The 18,622-nt window shown below is 51.9% G+C and overlaps 3 protein-coding genes across 3 annotated transcripts; all 3 read right to left on the reverse strand.

The window, feature by feature from the left end:
• Positions 1 to 31: 31 nt before the first annotated feature.
• On the reverse strand, positions 32 to 7,914 carry BZA05DRAFT_366993 (P-loop containing nucleoside triphosphate hydrolase protein; the record flags this gene model as incomplete). The annotated part of the gene is made up of 12 exons (XM_051481548.1): positions 32 to 1,504; positions 1,566 to 2,330; positions 2,381 to 2,978; positions 3,046 to 3,353; positions 3,406 to 3,490; positions 3,557 to 4,301; positions 4,354 to 4,548; positions 4,607 to 4,748; positions 4,818 to 4,876; positions 4,931 to 5,529; positions 5,586 to 6,370; positions 6,402 to 7,914. 12 exons carry the CDS (start codon positions 7,912 to 7,914, stop codon positions 177 to 179), a joined length of 7,122 nt encoding a protein of 2,373 aa, XP_051343282.1. The 3' UTR covers positions 32 to 176.
• A 4,299-nt stretch (positions 7,915 to 12,213) lies between these two features.
• BZA05DRAFT_330857 (ankyrin repeat-containing protein) lies at positions 12,214 to 13,656 on the reverse strand (the record flags this gene model as incomplete). The annotated part of the gene is made up of 1 exon (XM_051480557.1): positions 12,214 to 13,656. The coding sequence occupies one exon, from the start codon at positions 13,654 to 13,656 to the stop codon at positions 12,214 to 12,216; it is 1,443 nt and encodes a 480-aa protein (XP_051343283.1).
• A 3,225-nt stretch (positions 13,657 to 16,881) lies between these two features.
• Positions 16,882 to 17,809, reverse strand: BZA05DRAFT_346851 (uncharacterized protein). The gene is made up of 3 exons (XM_051481201.1): positions 17,385 to 17,809; positions 17,210 to 17,302; positions 16,882 to 17,156 (listed from the first exon to the last, which is right to left on the reverse strand). Exons 1-3 carry the CDS (start codon positions 17,536 to 17,538, stop codon positions 17,098 to 17,100), a joined length of 306 nt encoding a protein of 101 aa, XP_051343284.1. The 5' UTR covers positions 17,539 to 17,809; the 3' UTR covers positions 16,882 to 17,097.
• Between the last annotated feature and the right edge of the window lie 813 nt (positions 17,810 to 18,622).

Raw genomic sequence — 18,622 nt, forward strand, 5'->3', positions numbered from 1 at the left:
GAAGAACGGACGATTGAGAAGCCTGACCATTCCGAATCGAACCCAGGTATTCATATTCATTTTGGAGATCATGTTAAACCTCCTACATACGCCGTCCCAATTTTCCAAAAACCCCTAAAAAGGCGATAAAGATCAACCCAACTTCCAGAACCATAAGATAAACCACGTATCTAGACCTAGCTAGATTCAAGCTGAGCATCCGAAATAAAATGACTCCCCCCCGCACACCTCCATCCATTTGATGTCTTTTGCCATTGGTATCCTGCCACACAAACTCCCATCGCCCTCAACTTTTGCTGGACCTGCGCCTCCTGTTGCCTTCTCTTCTTCTCTAGTTCTCTAATCCTCTCCAGCTCCCTCGCCGCCTTCTCGCCTTCGATGCGAGCCCTTAGTTGCGTCAGCCTCAGGGTCTCCTGCTTCCGTTTGATCTCTTCAAGGGCTGCGTCATCCTTCGCCTTCAGTGCAGCTGCCTCCAGTCTCGCCAGCTCCTCAGCCACCCTCTTACGAACGGCCTCTTTAGCCGCCAGCGCTCGGAACTCAGCTTGCTTCTTCGCGATAGCCTCCTGCGCTTCTCGCAGCCGTTTTTCCTCGGCTGCCTTGCATGCCTGGAGTTCGTTCCAGACTGCGTCCGACACGCCGGGATCGCGCCCGTCGTCTTGCGGGGATGGCGGGACCTCGGCGGCATCCTTTTGCTTCTGGGCGCGCGGCGGTGGGGGAGCTGTTGCTGTCCTCGGGGCTACGGATGGCGGAGGCGGCGCATCTAGCGGCGGCAGAGTCTGAGCAAACTTGGACGTTTCGAACTGCGGAGTCCGGTTTGCGGGGAGGTTTGCTCTTCCCCTCCGTTCTACCAGTAACTGTTTGACACACTCGAGCGCGGTCCGCGCAGATAGCTCGGGCGCGAACGCAGCGGACCCGGAGGACGATGGTGTCTTGTAGACGAAGCCGATCATTTTCTTGGCCAGCGTCTTCATGTCTCGGGCGTTTCCCCACGATGGCAGGACCGTGAGCTCACCGATGAGGCTCCGGAGCACGACATATCCGGGAGAATTCTGATCCTGCAGGAAATCCACGGTGATATTCTTCTTCCCGATGTCACTCGCCATGACCTGAAGGCAATGTTCTGGCGACAGATTGGTGAACTGAACTTCTTCCGGGAACCGGCTCGAGAGCCCGGAATTGACACTTAGCAGCCGGTTCATGTCGTCGTCATAACCTGCCAGGATTACGATCATCTTTCCCAGAAACTGTGGCTTCGTCAGAATATCGACAAGCTCATTGACGGCTTCCGTTGCAAAGTGTCCCTCTGCGAGGCGATAGGCTTCATCCACAAATAGCACCTGACCCAAGGCTTTCTCGAGCTGCTTTTTCGTCTTGGGACCGGTCTGCCCGACATATTGACCGATCAGATCCGTTGCCGAACATTCCACGACCTTGGCTGTCGATAGGAAACCCATGTCATAATATACCTGACCCATTTTGCGAGCTGTCGTCGTCTTTCCGGTACCTATTGAAGGGGTTCAGTATGTTCCGGTAGAGTGTCATGGGGTCGCAGCAGTGGGACTAACCTGGGGGACCCTTAAATATAAAGTTCGTCGGAATGAGCTCGTGCAGTGGGATTCCCTTAGCCTTGGCATTGATGGCTATTTGTTGATAGCCTTCGAGCTTAGCAACGATGTCCTCGCAGCCTATGACGTCTTCAAACAGCTTCCTGCAATTCAGCGTGGCACTGGCGCCTCTGGCAAATTCGGGATCGAAATCCTCGGGCTCGAAGACGACATCGAAGGCTCGCTCTGCTGGAGGCTTCTTGCTCTGCCGGGTTTGGAAATTCGTCTTCGCCTTGCTGAGCATGTTTTCCACCTCGCCGGCATTCCCGAAGTTGGGCCGCATGCTGCACCGATCGAGCAATTCACAGGCTACATCCTTTGCTTCTGGTGTGGCATCAAGACCTTGGTGCTTCAATTTTAGGTCCAAGATTTCCCTCAGTTCAGCGTTCGTAAAGTCCAGGAAATGGAATGCGTCATCTATTGCGAAGCGACGCGCGAGACCCGGATTGACGTTCTGGAACATCGTATTCATCTGTTCTTCGTATCCTAGGAGGAGAACGCAGCGATCTTCTCCCGGTATCGATTGCACCTCGGCGACCAACGTGTCGATGACAGCGGTCTTGAACGGATCACTCTGGTTTCCGACCCCACCCCCTCCTGAGTATAGGCTGTATGCTTCGTCGATCACAAGCACCTTCCCGACCGTTGTTACTAGTATCCCCTTGGTTTGGCTTTCGGAATGTCCTATGTATCCCCCGATGAAGTCCGATGGGTTCTTGACGACAACTGCATACTATTAGTGGTTTGAAAAAAGCCATCCAGAGATTGTGACCAACCTTCCCCGTTGCTGAGCATGCCCAAATCGTTCAACACCTGACCGTAGTACTTCGCCACAGTGGTTTTCCCGGTCCCAGGGGATCCGAGAAAAACACGGTTGAGAGGAACCCGGATAGGCTCCTTTTCACTGAGCTCTCTCAAGTAGTTCGTATGGATCATATCGACCATCGACTGCACCGACTGCTTGACGGTTTGAAGACCTATCAACTCCTTCAGTTTGTTCCACGCCTCACTCTCCCCCAGGGCCTCCGCTGGGTTTGGTCCGATCAGATCTTCCCTTGTGAAAAAGAAGTCGTCTGATATCTTTCCATCTCGAGTCTCTCGGGTCAAGCGAACTCCCTGCCTCTCCCTGATCTTGGCGAAGACATTTGCAAGGCCTCTGGCATTCCCGAATCCGTTTCGGCCTCGGCCTCTTCCCAGGCGCCGGACCACGATCCGCATGTAGAGGCCGCCCATGCCCTCCTCCACCTTCATTCTACCGCCGTACCATTTGTCGATCATCTTTCGCAACATCAGGTGGAGTTCGGGATCCTTGTAGTCTTCGAACTTCAGTGTGTACGGGATTCGACTTGGGATTCCCGGATTGTGCTCGAAGAACTACGAGTACATCACTTGGTGTAAGCATAACCCCGTAGCATGATAGCATGGTGCAGTTGTAACTTACAGACTCCATTTCTTTCGTGTAGCCGGCGAACAGGAAGACGATCTTTCCCACATTGTTCTCGATCTCCGCAAGCAGGAAATCGAGGACTTGGGCTCCGCCGGTGCTCTGCTTCTCGGTGAGCTGGTAAGCTTCGTCAAGAAAGACAGCACCGCCCCCGGCTTTCTGAATGTCGTCGATAATTTTCTTCGCCCCGGGTACGCCGTCGTTGGCCAAACGAGAGCCAGTAGTCTCCACAAATTCGCTCCCCGGCAAAACGCCCTGGTATGTATTCAAGAATTCGGCATATAGACGTGCCACGGTTGTTTTACCTACAGATTGTTGTCAGAAATTCGTCACCAAAAGATGGATACGATTTCATACCAGTGCCGGGATTGCCTAGCATCACCACTCCAAAACGCTCATTCTTGAAATCGACATTTTGACGGAGAGAAACGTCAATCTTTGCCTATTTTTTTTCCGGAGGGGGAACAGTCAGCGATCGAAACATGACCTGCTCACGCCTTGGGAATACCTTGATATTCAAGACCTGCTCCTTGACATTCTCCAGTCCGGTCATGTCCATGAGCGTATCCAAGGCCTTGTTGTTGGCATTTTCGAAAGCTTTCTGCCGTCGCCATTCTTTCTCCGAATCTGAGGGTTCGAGCACTGGATCTGGAACCAGTTTGCGCGGTCTGGCATGTGGTTTGGCCGTAGCTGGTGGTACGGCGGCGGGAGTAGTGCTGGTTGAAGGATTGGTTGGAGGCGTGTTCGTGCTTGGATCCAAGGGTGCTAGAGGGGGTACGCGTGGGGGCTGCTGAGTTGCAGGATCCTGTGGAGACGAGGGCAACGTGGGCTGCTGTGGGGGAGGGATGGGTGCCCGACGTGCAGCGATAGCAGCGAAGGCAGCGTTCTGCAGATCCCGTTTCTTCTGCTCGATAGCATTTTCCCTTGCTATGCGGTCCTGTTCGTCTTTCATCTCTTGTCTCTTCCGTTCGATCTCTTCGTCGAGAAGTACCAACTGCCGGAGGTGTTCCTTCTGTGCCGCTTCGCGTTGCTGTTGCAGCTCGAAATCTCTCTGTTGCCTCTTTTCAGCAGCCAGCCGCTCGCGTTCACATTTTTCACACACGACCGGCGGCCCTTTGTGACACTTCCATCGGTACGGGTGGCCTTGATCGCACTTCGCGTGCGTAACGAATTCACAAGGCATCTTTGAATGATCCGAAAGCTGATGACAGTGTTGAGGGCACTTATGCACTCCACAGCTGAGGATAGTTCCGCTAGAATTCTGGTTAGAACCATGCCTTTGAATAGGATAAAGGGAATCCTTACCATGGTTCTGTACACCCACCGTCGGGACACTCGTCGTCAAAGTCTTGAGGCTTGCGGAGGAACGTTTTCCTGTCCGGGTGCCGCTCACATTTTGCGGGAAGTCCGTCGTGAATGAATCCACCTACCTTCAGAAGATCGAAGAACCTGGTCCACATTTCCTTACCCTTGCGGGCATGGAGGAAGGTTTCCGGGTTGCTGAATGTGAAAGTTAGCATTTACTTTTGTTTCCATACTGCACCAAGGACGTACATACCCAATCAGTATGAGACCGTTTTGCGCCCGAGACAAAAGAACGTTCAACCTCTCCGGAGCAGACATAAAGCCAATGTCGTTGTCGTCATTGCTCCTTGTGAGGGAGGCAATTACGATCTCGCTCTCCTCGCCTTGATAGTTATCTAAGAACAATCAGCCTTTGAACCCAAGTTGTTTCAATACTCGACATAGCCGAAGGTAGGTTCCCGTACCGATGGACGAAATCTTTATAGGGTTCTTGGTGACGTGAGCACTGGCAGCCGGTAACAATCTATCCGACAGTCAGAAATTTCGTCACACGGTGTTTCTGCAGTCGTGAACTTACCCAGCGCGGACCAGATCATAAGAGTCAAGATCGTTGAGGACGGGATCGTTGTCTTTGCTCAACTTTTCTCGAAGCAGTTGTAGCTGCCCAAGATATGGCGTCAAAACCACGATTTTGTCCGTGCCATATCCCTGCTGCCCAAGGTATCGAACGGATTTCAAAACCATTTCAGCCTCGAATGTGTTTTGTTTGGAGGATTTGTACGTCAGTCCGTCCTTATCTCCTAGTCGGGGATTATGGTCTTCTGGCTTGTCATGGCTGACAAAGATCAGATTGCCATTATGGAATCCTCGAATGTCTGGCCGTTGCTGAGTCCCAGGTCCGTCGATGAGGTCCGGATAAGTTAGAGTTCTGATGAGTGAGGATATTTCCGGTCGCATGCGATGCTGCATGGTAAGAGTCTGATGGGGAAACCCCTTCATGACGAGACGCTCGAATAAGGATCTATTGAGATCGTATCCGTCACCTTTCTCGACTGTTAGCTGATAATTGCTCACCTTTGGCCGTAGTTGTTTGTGGTCGCCGATCAGGATCAACTGGTCGGTCTTAAACCCCAAAGCAGTGAGGATATGACTCTCCAGTATCTCTCCCGCCTCTTCCTATTAAATAGTTATTCAATGAAACTGGCTTCGAATGGTGGTGTTTTAATTCTTACCACTAGAAGCACGTCTGCATTCGCTGCCTGTAATTCCTCATACTTCATAGCTGCAGCACTCGTCGTACACCCGATGATACGTTTCTCCCGTAGGACTGTGGCATCCTTCAATCTGTACATGCGGCTGATTTTGTTCTGGCATTCGTTATACTCTTGGGCGAGAGCACTGATGTCATGTGCCTGTTCTCTGGACAGTGTCGTCGTCCATCGCTGGTATATAGCCTCCCGGTCTGGGTATGGCTTTTCCCAGATCCCCCGCGTTTCTTGGGTGACATTCCATCTGAAAATTCCAGCATCCAATCCCCTAAGCCATCGATCAAGTAGGTAATATTCATCCACGGCCTTGCCTTTTTTGCTTACCGTTACCATTCCATCGTCGTTGGAAGGCACAGTGAACGCCCCGAACCAGTCCGGTCCATCGTCATCAAGGAACTCTAGATGAGTCATGAACTGGTGAAATTGGTTCGGAGCGGAAATATATTGTTGGAAGTCCTGTTTCAGCTGCATATCCAGACGACGTGCCTCCGATTTGAGTTGGTCAATGACCTTGTAGGTTTCCCGGGGAAGACCTCTGCCGCCGGCACCTTGGAGAACAAGAGGCTTCGTCCTGGCAGTCGACTTGGCTCCGAGGCGCACCATACTTGACGCAGGAATTCCGATATCAAGCAGATCCTCCAAGAACTGATCGAGGGCGTGATTTGTATAACACACCACGAGGATCGTCTTGTCGGTGGAGTCATGGATAATCTTGGCAAGCAAAGCTCCGATGAAAGACTTGCCGGTACCTGCAGAGAATCAATTAGTAGGCGAATAGACAGTGGGGCCCGCGTGGGATGAACTTGCCTGGCGGTCCTTGGATAAGACTGACTCTCTGCCTCAATGCTGTAAGTAGAGACACGCACTGAGACTTGTCCAGTCTAATTTCTTTCGGCGATTTGATTTTGAGAAGCCCGCGCAAATCTTGGGACGGGTTGGTTTCAATCTCCCGAATGCGCGCGTCGGGAACTGACGAAGGTTGCTCGACATTAGTTCCTTCGGTCCATGACAGCAGCTCGTCGCTCAGCTCCATTTCCTTGATGCCTTGTAAGCGGATAAGAATCGGCTCATATGCGAAGACCGCAGTGTTGATCTGAACCAACTTGATAACACGCCCGGTCTTGAGCTTGAGAAATGCGTTATGCATGTTCTGGTTACTAGAGAACTGTAGCAATAGTATCGGTAGTTTGGCGGCAAGGAGGTCTTCGTCGCGGTTGATGCATGGGAATGCCACTACTTCGTTATCGACGATCAAGCAGGTTTGAGAAAGATGCTTCATGAAAGTTTTGTTCGTGATTAGGAACTTCTTCCGCTTCGCCGGCTCCTTGTGCTTGCCGAGTTGGGGGAGATCCTTCGCGCACTGAAGTTTGAGGCCCCATGGTTGTTGGCGAGCAGGATTGCATTCGATTCCGAGTATCTTGAAGCCTTCGAGAATCATCCCGCGATGGGGTTTCTTCTTGATTCCAAGGGCAATCTGCAGCTCCTCGCGCATCTCCGCAACCATGTCTTCCCGTAAAAGTCGAAATTGGTTGTCCAGATGGATTCCGAGACGCACCCCATCGTCACACGCCTCCTCCATAGCCTTGGCCGTCCGCATGAAGGGCTTCTCTTCGGTTCTGAACTCGTCTGCAGTTGGCATGATGGTGATTTTCCGAAAGTCGGGGAAATCATTGTCATGACGCCCTCCCGGACCGCCGTATCCGTCGAAGGTGAGTGGAGTCGCCGTGGTGGTCGAAACGATGTGTTTGATCCTGTGGCCGAGGTTGCGGACTTCCAAGTGAGGAGAATTCAACAGGCGTTCCTGCAGGGCATCCTCTTGAGCGAGCTCATTATACTGCGCGGCCTTTTCCTTCTGAAGAGACACGAGCTCAAGGAGTAGCCAAGCAAAACATTGTTGCGCCTGTCGCTCCAGTTTATCGTCTTTGTATGCGCGTACGAAGCAATCCCAGAAAATCGGCGGGTCTACCATCTTCGAGAGGACCTGGTGTAGGAGATCGCCTCCCATGATGGTCTTGAGGTCTGGATTCTGTAGATATTTGAGGGTCAAGGCTGCCGGCCCGTTCAAGAAGGTCGGATCTGTTCTGAAGCGCATACATTGCTGAACAGTAGGAAGAGCCCCAGCTATGAGCCTCTGAATACAATCTGCTGGGTCCTGCACCCTGATCGATTCCAAAAAAAGGTTGCCCTGTGTAGAAGTCGATACCGGCTTTTTACCTGTTACAACCTGATTGAAAAGAACGTCGAGTTTGGCCTTTCGTTTGGCGTCGTTAGGGTCCCCAGAGGACGCAGACATCTCTCACGATGTCAAAAGATGTAAATTCTGGGAAATGAGGGGTAGAGGATGTTTCGTGCGAGTGAGGTGAGACAGCGTTGGGAGCCAAAAAGAGAATGCAGAAAAGCGGATGTTCGGACGAAGTAGAGGGCGAGACAGAGGACGAGACAGAGGGTGATTTTCAAAGGCAACTCAATGGGGGCGGCAAGAGTATCTAGACTTCCGGCGGGTGGAAGAAGAGGGGTTGTAGAAAGACGGAGAAGATATGAGGATGCCGGTATTCTAGAACGTGCAGGCTGCAGCACCGTGTTTGGACGTTTGGGGCTCGCCGGTTGAAGCATCATATATCACGTCACTGCGCCGCATGCGCTATGGTTGGCCGTGTAAGGAGCAGTGTCGTCCATGGTGTTCTCTCTCTAGCAATGTCGTCCATAGAACAGCGGCGATAGGTGTGAATGTACGTTGTGACCGTCGAGGCCCATCACTAAGACGTTCGCATCCTGCCACAACAATTCAGACTCTAGAGAACTCCTCCGAATCTTCGGTATTGTCCCGCAGCACATAACTGCCCCCTCAGCCTCCAGGTCTTGAGAATCCAGACACCTGTGTCCAGCACACCTTCCCATTCACATATCGTTAGCGCTTTCTTCCATGCGCACTGACGCGTGCATTCCTTGTGCTCGGCAGCGTGGCCCCCACGATGCGAACAGGGTCGCGGTGCTGGAGACATCACGTCGTTGGAGACATCACGCCGCTAGAGACATCACGCCGCTGGAGATATCACCCTGCTGGAGACATCACCCTGCTGGAGACATCACCCTGCTGGAGACATCACCCTGCTGGAGACATCACCCATTGCCCGACCAAGTACAAGACTTCCCCCAAGTCAAGCCGTAGGATTTGCGGTCCACGCAGAGAAAACGTCACGAACCGAAGACTAGCCCCGCAAAGGCCGCGACTACTTACATACCAGGTAAATAGTTACAATGTCGCGGAGAGGGAACAAGTGCGCGAAGTGTCACGGTCTTGATTGTTCTGCAATCATCTATAACTATACTCTAGAGTACCATTAGCCGCATTCCGCTAACCACATACCATCTGGTCCGACTTCAATCATCTCCACAGCATGTCGTAATTTCCGTCTGGCGTCCAGATTGCTGCATTGCGCATAACCACGTTTACGGAGGAAGCTTTGGGTGCGGCACGGTGGGATGGTTGGACGGGGAACGGAACCTTGTCGTGACGGGGTTCGTTCGCAAACCTGCGCCTCTTTACCAAGCGAAGCGTGAAGGGCAAGAATGCACAATGCAATGCGCGTGACGGTGGACGCGGATGATGAGAGCGGATGAAGGCGAGGTAGAGGCCGTCTTTCTGGAGAGTGATCGCGAATCTGGGGGACGCGCTGCCGGGGAACCGGTGGTTACTCTAGGGCAATGGTATGCGCGAGGGGATGATTGTGTTGTTTTCCGTGTTCGCTTTGTTTTATTGTGGAGCGCTTGTTGCGGCGAATGTGCTTGCCGGCTCTTGCGGCCGCAAACTTGCTTCCATTCCCGGCGGTAAACGGTTGCCGGCTGGGGGCGGAGGTCAAACCGCAGGCAGTGCGGGCACTGGGACAGTGGTAATTACTGCCTGTTAAACGGCGCAATCAACCAAGTCAGCATTCCTGCGCCGAAGAAGTAGCGAACATTGCGGGAGTGATTGTGCGCCGTGCCGTACTCTACACGTGTGCCGGGAGCCCGAGCGAACACGGCGTGCAAGCACCCCCCGCCGCAAACGCCTCCATTCCAGAGATCCATGACTCCTCCACAATACACACCGTTTTCAAAATCCGAGACGACAGAACTTTCGGGTGCCTCATCTTCCGCACTGTCCTCTACATGCTACGCTTGTGTTCTGCCATCGGTGTTGGGGGGAAGCCTGAAGGGAGAGTCCATGATGGTGTGGGCACTGTGTCGTGTGTTTTTATCCTGGCCGCACTGCTACGCGTGGTTCATAGTTTCTCTCCAAAATCCGCGACACGGCAAAAAAACTCCCTCCAACCGCTGCATTGTTTCTCCACCAGGGTGCGTGTGTGCTGGAGGCTATGTTTCGGCCTTCAAGGTCCGGTATGTATGTTGATGTTGGGCAACCGAAGCACAATCGGTGGTGCTGAGGGAGCTGTTAGCTAAAGTCGACGAGAAGAAGACGATATGGCTTGACGATGTGACTTATCGAGTGAGAATCGCAACAGTGCTATAGATCTAGCCTACGGCGAGTTCTAACTATCACCGTACCAGAGAAGAAGGGAAGCAAGATGACGAACGAGGTAGTCGCACACCGGAATTGCGTACCGTCGTTACCTCGGGGATGGCGTGCCGACGGGGAAGGGGCTCGTTCAAGAGTCCCCCACTTGTGGAGAAGCGGACGAGGGGGAGGAGGTTGTCCAAAGCCTCTCGCAACCTAGCTTTATACATCCCGTGAATTTTGTGTGAGTGCTCGGTGTCAAGAACTACCGACACGTTGGCACACCAATAAACAGCGATAGGTAAGTTATTCACATCGAGCACCTATGTACATACTTAGTAGGTACATGGTTAGGACTTCTAAGCAGTCATTCTCTCTCACTCGTCTTCAATTTCCGTTCTCCTTTGATTGTTTGAAAACAAAACCTACACCATCCCTGTGGCCAGAGCGGAGCAGAGCGTCAAGATGTCAGCCTGCAGTGCCTTTCTTCTCTCTGCAGTATAGCTGGCATGTTTCCACTAGTCAATCTAGTTAGTCCTCCATCAAAGCACCTGGAACCTCTAGGACGATTCTATGAATGTTAGTACTATGTAGGAAACAGAGAGTGCGCTCTCGTACTCAGCTGACTGCGTCTCGCATTCTTGGAAGCCCGGCTGTTTCGTCACGTACGGTTCGTTCGTCCAGTGGATAGCCGAGAGCCCCATCACCCCCATCCGAGATCTCTACTTTCCTACAGAGACTCAGAGTACTGGCAATCAAAGCGGGAGGCGGGATACAGGTTTTTACTTTGTTTAATTAGTAATCGCTTGCGACCCAAGCAGATCATGGCAATATAAAGGCGGGATACAGGTTGGGGGCTATTTAGAACCGAGTTAGCGACCGAGTGACGCGCTGTGTCGTCGCGCGGGAAAGTCCATCAGCTCGTCCAAAGCGGTAGGGGCGGACTACTCAGCTACGCATTCATAAGCCGACCTCCGGCTGGTGGAGGAGAAGACGTCTGATACCGGCCACGAAAGAACTGCTTAGTAGTTTCCAAACAACATACGGAAAGTACCTACCTAAGTAGGTCTACCAGGCTCCAACGGTATACGGTACTTGCAGCGCAGGCTCAACGCCATACGCACACCCGCCTCTCCATCCGGAGAGCGGGTTGAGTTAAGCCGGACGAGGTCGGCGTTCCACGGTACCCCCACCTGCTGCGGCAGGCAGTGCTTCGGTTGCGGCGGGTGTCCGGAGTGCAATGCGATATCCACCGGGGGTGACAGAGCAGGGTGGAATCGGGATGTTGGAGTGGGAAGGAGCGAGCGAGGGAGCGAGGGAGGGAGGCTCTATTATACGAGTGAAGTATTGGTATAGAGCACTGCGGAGTGCACAGCACAGCACAGACAGATGTATGTAGGATATATGTAAGTATGTATTTACTGGTGCTGTAGCTATCATCCGGCATCCCAACGGGCCGGCCAATGGTATGTTGTTGGGCTTCGTCGCGAAAACCACACAATGGGCCCAGCGACGTCCCCTGAATCGGCCAATACCGGTGCTGCAGAATCGGTTCGCTGAAGATTAGAAACATTGTGGGATGATTCCTGACCTGAGTACCTAACCATCGTCCGATACACCGCAAGAAAGAAAACAAAACACCATTTTCGGGACTTCGAGTGCCTTTAGGAACCCAGGTGTATCAATAGAAACGACGTGCCGTACAAAAGAAAGTCATTCCCTACCCATGACAGAAGGAAGAAAACGTATGCGACAGAAACTGATCGATTACGTACATGCAAAAGAGCGACAAAAGAGCGACAAAACACCAAGATTCCCTTCCACCATTTGAGAATAGCGCAAGTAGGAAATCATTAGGCCTAGGAAAACATATCACCATCACACACCTCGCCCTTGCACAAACATAAGGAACCAACATCGGCATCTGTGATCCATGCCCCATGGATGTGAATAAGTCATTTTGCATAATATCTCCCACTCGAACTTGCGGACTGCGCTTAAGAGAATGAAATGAATGAATTTACGATAACTGTGGCAAGATTTTGTAGTAATATTAGCACAAATGGTAAAGACGGCGGTTAGAGGGTTACCCGCACCTTATGTGGTAGCGCCTGCTGTACATAGCCGTTCCACTATCTCAAGATGGCCTCCCTTCGATGCTGCTTGTAGCGCTGTTCTTCCAAGAAATTCAGCTGGCTCTGCGTTGACATTGGCCCCCTTCTCCAAAAGTCGATTCACCAGCTCAAGATGGCCTCCCTCCGATGCTGCTTGTAGCGCTGTTCTTCCATCGCCACGTGCTGGCTCTGCGTTGACATTGGCCCCCTTCTCCAAAAGTCGATTCACCAGCTCAAGATGGCCTCCCTCCGATGCTGCTTGTAGCGCTGTTCTTCCATGAAATTCAGCTGGCTCTGCGTTGACATTGGCCCCGTTCTCCAAAAGTCGATTCACCAGCTCAAGATGGCCTCCCTCCGATGCTGCTTGTAGCGCTGTTCTTCCATTCCTCCATGTTGGCTCTGCGTTGACATTGGCCCCGTTCTCCAAAAGTCGATTCACTATCTCAAGATGGCCTCCCTCCGATGCTGCTTGTAGCGCTGTTCTTCCATTGCCCCATGTTGGCTCTGCGTTGACATTGGCCCCCTTCTCCAAAAGTCGATTCACCAGCTCAAGATGGCCTCCCTCCGATGCTGCTTGTAGCGCTGTTCTTCCATCCGATTCAGCTGGCTCTGCGTTGACATTGGCCCCCTTCTCCCAAAGTCGATTCACCAGCTCAAGATGGCCTCCCTCCGATGCTGCTTGTAGCGCTGTTCTTCCATCGCTACGTGCTGGCTCTGCGTTGACATTGGCCCCCTTCTCCAAAAGTCGATTCACCAGCTCAAGATGGCCTCCCTCCGATGCTGCTTGTAGCGCTGTTCTTCCATCCGATTCAGCTGGCTCTGCGTTGACATTGGCCCCCTTCTCCAAAAGTCGATTCACCAGCTCAAGATGGCCTCCCTCCGATGCTGCTTGTAGCGCTGTTCTTCCATCCCACACAGCTGGCTCTGCGTTGACATTGGCCCCGTTCTCCAAAAGTCGATTCACCAGCTCAAGATGGCCTCCCTCCGATGCTGCTTGTAGCGCTGTTCTTCCATCCCACACAGCTGGCTCTGCGTTGACATTGGCCCCGTTCTCCAAAAGTCGATTCACCAGCTCAAGATGGCCTCCCTCCGATGCTGCTTGTAGCGCTGTTCTTCCATCGCGACGTGCTGGCTCTGCGTTGACATTGGCCCCCTTCTCCAACAGAATTTCCACGATATCCGTTTTGCCGGACGCCGCTGCGAATTGCAATCCCGTCCGCCCCGACCCGTTATCGCAGTTGACGTCAACAATTCCATAATCTAGCAGGTGGCGGACGTTTACAGCATCTCTTGAAAGGATTGCATCATAGAAGGCATTTATGTACCTCGCGTCCACGGCCGAGGGAGAGATTTGGTTTTCTTCATCAAGAATTTTCGCCTTGTTGCTGGAAACTAGTAGTCGTAGTCGTTTCAGGACGTTCAGCATGGCTTCAAGTAAACCCTTCGCCAAATCTTTCCCTGGTTGCCGAAGGTACTTCAGCAAAACCACCGCCATCATAACGGCAGCAAACACTGGCACTGCAATGTAGAAATAGGTCGTCCAGCGAGGGTTGTCCTTAAGCGCGTCCACATTCATTCCGTACAAACTCTAATAGGTACTTAGTAAGCAACTCTCAAAGTTTCGAAACGCAAGGTATCTTACCGCGACGAATAGTAACGGTAGAAAGATAAACTAAGAGGATTTGTGGTCAGTTACTACTAGACTAGGGATTGTTACGGTGGAGGAATGTACCGTGATCCAAGAAAGCCTCTTGACGCTGTAATTCTGCTCTCGGGCCTTGCATGCCTCGTCGATGGAGACGATATTGGATGCCTAAGCATAGGACTGTTAGATTTCACACTGGAAAAGAGAAATTTCCACTAGGATACCCTTTGAAGCAAGACATCGATTCTTCTAATCAACCCTTCTTCTAAGGTTTTGCCGACACCTGCAAGCCGCTGCTTTGCTTTTACTAGATCGGTGCTGACCTCGTTGTCTCGCTTGGGTACCTTGCCCTCTTGACTCGAGCGCTTCCGTGGAACTCTTGATGTCGCCCACCCCGGATGTGAGGTCATCCGTACAGCCCTATAGTAACTTCCGTAGGGATATCTAGGGCGGGGGCGTTGGTTGGAATGAGGCGGCTTGTCCTGACTCTTCAGGTCGGCGTCGTCATTTTCTTCCTCGTCCTCACTCCCCAGGCGTTGATTCCACTTCACATCACTGATCTGATGCAAGGCCTCAATGCTCTGAATTTGTTCGCGCTGCGCAGCTTCCAGTCGGGAGGCTACGTCGGCGACGGAGACCAAGGACCGTATGAATTGTCGGTAATTCAATTCCTGATCACCCATTATTTTCCTGCTCTAAAAACTATGAGTCTCATACTCTGGTATCATAGGATTGAGAAAACATACTGCGTCAGACAATAATTGCTTATAGCAGTTGATCAGCTTCTCCCAATCTCCACACACATCGTTTAAGCAAGAAGCTAGAATTGATGCAGGTGTGGTGTTAGGTATAGATTGATTGTCGGTATTCTTCCAGAGGTGGTTGAAGTAATACTTTCGGCCGGATTTGTCGGTCAGGAAGAAGAAGGCGAGGCGCTTCCGGCGGACAAACGTGTGGCTTCTCATCGTCAGCTTCTCGTGTTAGGGTTATTGATCACAAACGCACATCGCAGTATCAGTATACAGCGTTACCGTCTCATCCGTGGACGCGATCTGCGCCGTTTCGACGTCCTCAAGTACTTGTGGCCTCTCTCGGATGCCCACCTCTTCGTAAGTTGGAATTTGCACCCAGAAACCGCGTGCTGTTCAGTCAGTGATGTCCACAAACAAACACTCCAAGCCGCAGTCATTTATCACGTACCGCAACGGGGTTTGAGATCGCCTGGGCATCTTTTGCAGCCACATTTTTCGGCATTCCCGATACATTCATTACAATCACATGAGGAGCTCTTGAGGTAACCCGAACAATCTTTGCATTCACATGAAGAGCCTTGGCACGTCGCCTTTAATCCGGAAGAATCGCCTGTTTCGGGGACATTCACTAAGCCTGGAGCCAGAGGTGCGCGGGACGAGCTGCACAACCCGGCGTATCGGGAATACAGAAGGGCTAACAGTTTTGCCGAGAGCTCCTGGGTGAAGCTATCTTGAATGAGAATGTGGATACACACTTGACACTAGTCGAGGAGATACAAACTTGAAGAGAACTGGTTTATCTTTCTAAATGGGTATTAGCAATGGCGGCTGGGGCGACAGCCACTCGATCTCCACCTACCGTCGTGTCGACCTTATGTAGCGCATCTCGTAGATCTGCTTCGGTACAGATCTTATCGAAATCATCTCCTAGCCACACCTCCATGACAACCGGATTGGACATTTCGAAAGGCTTTGCCGGGTAGTGTAGGTGTAAGTGACGGAGCGCGAGGACCGGTGTTGAGCGATGACAGTTCTTCGAACGCGACAATTGATGCGGGCTTCGAGTTCGTAGGGTACGTGAGATCCGACGGGCGGGCAAGATTCGTAAGGTACGTGAGATCCGACGGGCGTGCGAAATTCGTGGTGAAGTTACGCTGTGACGAGAAGATGGGAAAGTCGGGCAAAGCGGAGATACTCCAGCCGCCACACAGATTATGTGCTTCTTGGCTTTGCCAGTTGTCGGATGGTGATTGGGATTGGAGTCCCCGCTGAAGTGAGACATACGTGCTGCAGGCCGGTTGGGAACTGGCGTTTGCCTGATGGTGGAGCAACAGCCGCGGTCATCGTGGCATTGCGAGTAGATACAGAACTCTGAAGGGACGTTTATTTGCTTCCGGCATGTGAGATGTTGATAGAGTAAGTACTTGTTCGAAGGATGTTGGGAGAAGAGAGGTGACTTTACGTCGTAGAGCGTCCTCGTTCCTGAAGGGCCCATACGCAGCCCTGCATGCGTATGGTTTGGGACACTTTGAGCCGACACTAACTAAGGGCCTGTTCGGTCGCCAGCTGCATTTTCAAACCTTGGGTTTTCTGACGAGTTGACGCTTACTAAAGCTGAAGCTGCAAATTCTCGTCTCCCCCAATGTCCCATTTGGCAACCCAGATATTTAACAGCACGCCACACTGTTTATTTGTATTGTGGCTCAGTCGAAAATATGCAGTTTTTCAAATTGTTAACTTGGGGTGGTGTGCCGAACGCTCACCCATCGCCCGGAAACTGAGGGTTTCAAACTGCATCTAAAGTTTATGTGGTAAATTTGAAATGCAGCTGTGTTTATCATTTGAGAGCGTAAACTGAAAATATGGGCCCGTCGACACAAGTTGTGATGGTGAATGCCGAACGACAAGGGCGCGACAATATACCGAGAGAAGGGACCAAGACCCAAATCCAGCCTCGGTGGGTGCAGAATAGGAAAGTACTATACTAGGCGAGTATTTTGCATTCTTCAAACTTATTGTACCTATATGTAATCCAACCGCAACGTTCACCAGCTCTCGGAAACTACACTTCACCACGAGGCCTCAGCTAATGGAAAATATTTATTTTTCTTTTCTCAGTCCTCGCGAAGGCGGAATGGGTACTTCAGATAATGGTGCACTTCGGGTAGTCGGGCTTCACGGATCGCCTCCCGCAACACCTCCAAGCTTCGGCCTCGAAATGTGAAGCGGTATTCAATGTCAAATATGTGCCACCCGGGGGTTTCCAGTCTTGCCTGAACGACGCCGTGAGACTTAGCCGCGAAGGTCGGGATCGTTCGGCACGGCAATATTTCACGGATCATGTGATTTCAAAAGTGGCCCCCAATTCTGGCCGCACTAGCACTACACACATACAAAAAGTCATATGGAGATGCCCGACTGGAAAGTCACTTCAAAGCACAATTAATTCCTGATTTCCAACGCTCAACCTCTATTTATCCTTGATCGGAATGTCGCTGCCAGTGGTCGACTTGTACTGTCCGCGGATGACTGCGCATCTCGTGTTAGCGACGGGCTCCCTGGGGTAGGAGCACGCGACTCACAATCGCTAATCTGTTCGTCCTTTGCCTGCTCAAGGGCACTCTCGTTGTCCTGGGGTCCAGCTCCCATGAACTTCTCCTGGACGAGGTCGATACCTTCATTCAACCTTGTCAGTTGTCCGTTTGGATCCCGGGGAAGAGAGGTAGCGCTCGGGCTAGGGCTCGGACTCGGACGCACCCTTGTCAAGATAATCTTCCTTCTGTTCACTCTGCTTGCCGCCACCGAGAGCACCGTTGATGCTGTCCATGAAGCCGCCGCTCGACTCCTGGGTTGTCGCCTCGGGCTTCTTCTGCGTGTTGCCGCCGCCGGTAAGGTTCTTGACGTAGTCCATGATGTTTCGATTCTTATTGTTTGGATTTCGTGGATTGGATGTGTAGTGGTCGGGTTAAGGGTGCTCGTTCGTATGTTGGTACTGATGTTGTCAAGCGGAAAGCGGAAAAAGTGATGTTTTATGGCCGCGGACAGAGGCGGTGATGTCACGGCGCGGTGACGGATTGCCGCCGATCATTCTTGGAAGTTGGAATTGCTGGGGGAGCCTGGGGGCAAATTGCCGTAAGGAACCGCGGCGAGGCGGTAATCTATTCTGCCCCAGATTACCTGGCCGCTCGCGACTCCCAAGTAACCAACTGACTGAGACCGCATGTGACGTCAGCGATCGTCACTGACCACACTAACTCTCGTCGGTTGCAAGCTACAGGCCGATCACGGGAGAAATATTCTCCGAACACCTGTTTACCCTTGATGGTGCGCCGGCTGAATCTGGGTTCGAATTATTTTGGCATGCGATAAGCGAACGAGGCCAAGAAACGCATATCCAAAGAGAGAGAAAATCAGGTTCGAGTATGGTGCCTGCAGTCTATAACGGCACAGTGGTTTTTAGCTTTGCATCCGGATAACTTACATGGCAACAGCCGACCCCACCAAAAAGAACAAAAAAGATCACCTGACAACTCTCAAACATGCAACTTCACCACCCGGCGATCACTAGTATACACCAGTTCCTTTCCACTACGAGAATCAATCATTGCCGGTGGTTGGCTATGCATATCCTGGGACAGGCTATCTGGTGGTGGCGTCTGGATGGCGGCCCGTATTTCGGATGGCAGTTGAAGAGCTGAGTTCCGGGTCCGAAAATCTCTCCGAGCTTTTCTTCAAGCGAGTACATGTGACCACTCCACTTACTTTAGAGTGAAAATCAGTTGCTATCACGTGGGGGTTTAGTGTACACGATGATGATTTCCATAAAAACCCGATGTTTCATCTTGCAAAAAATATCCACACCAGCATCGGACCAGGAGTCTAATGATGGGGGAGGTACACAACCTGTGCCTTTTCCACTTTCCGTCACTCATAGCTGCTGCCGGCTGCTAGCTGGCTTGAACAATTAACCGCAATAAGTGGGCCCTTCAAAATTG

This window comes from Tricharina praecox (genome assembly GCF_024521635.1).
Source record: "Tricharina praecox strain CBS 144465 chromosome Unknown BZA05scaffold_2, whole genome shotgun sequence".
Classification (NCBI taxonomy): domain Eukaryota; kingdom Fungi; phylum Ascomycota; class Pezizomycetes; order Pezizales; family Pyronemataceae; genus Tricharina; species Tricharina praecox.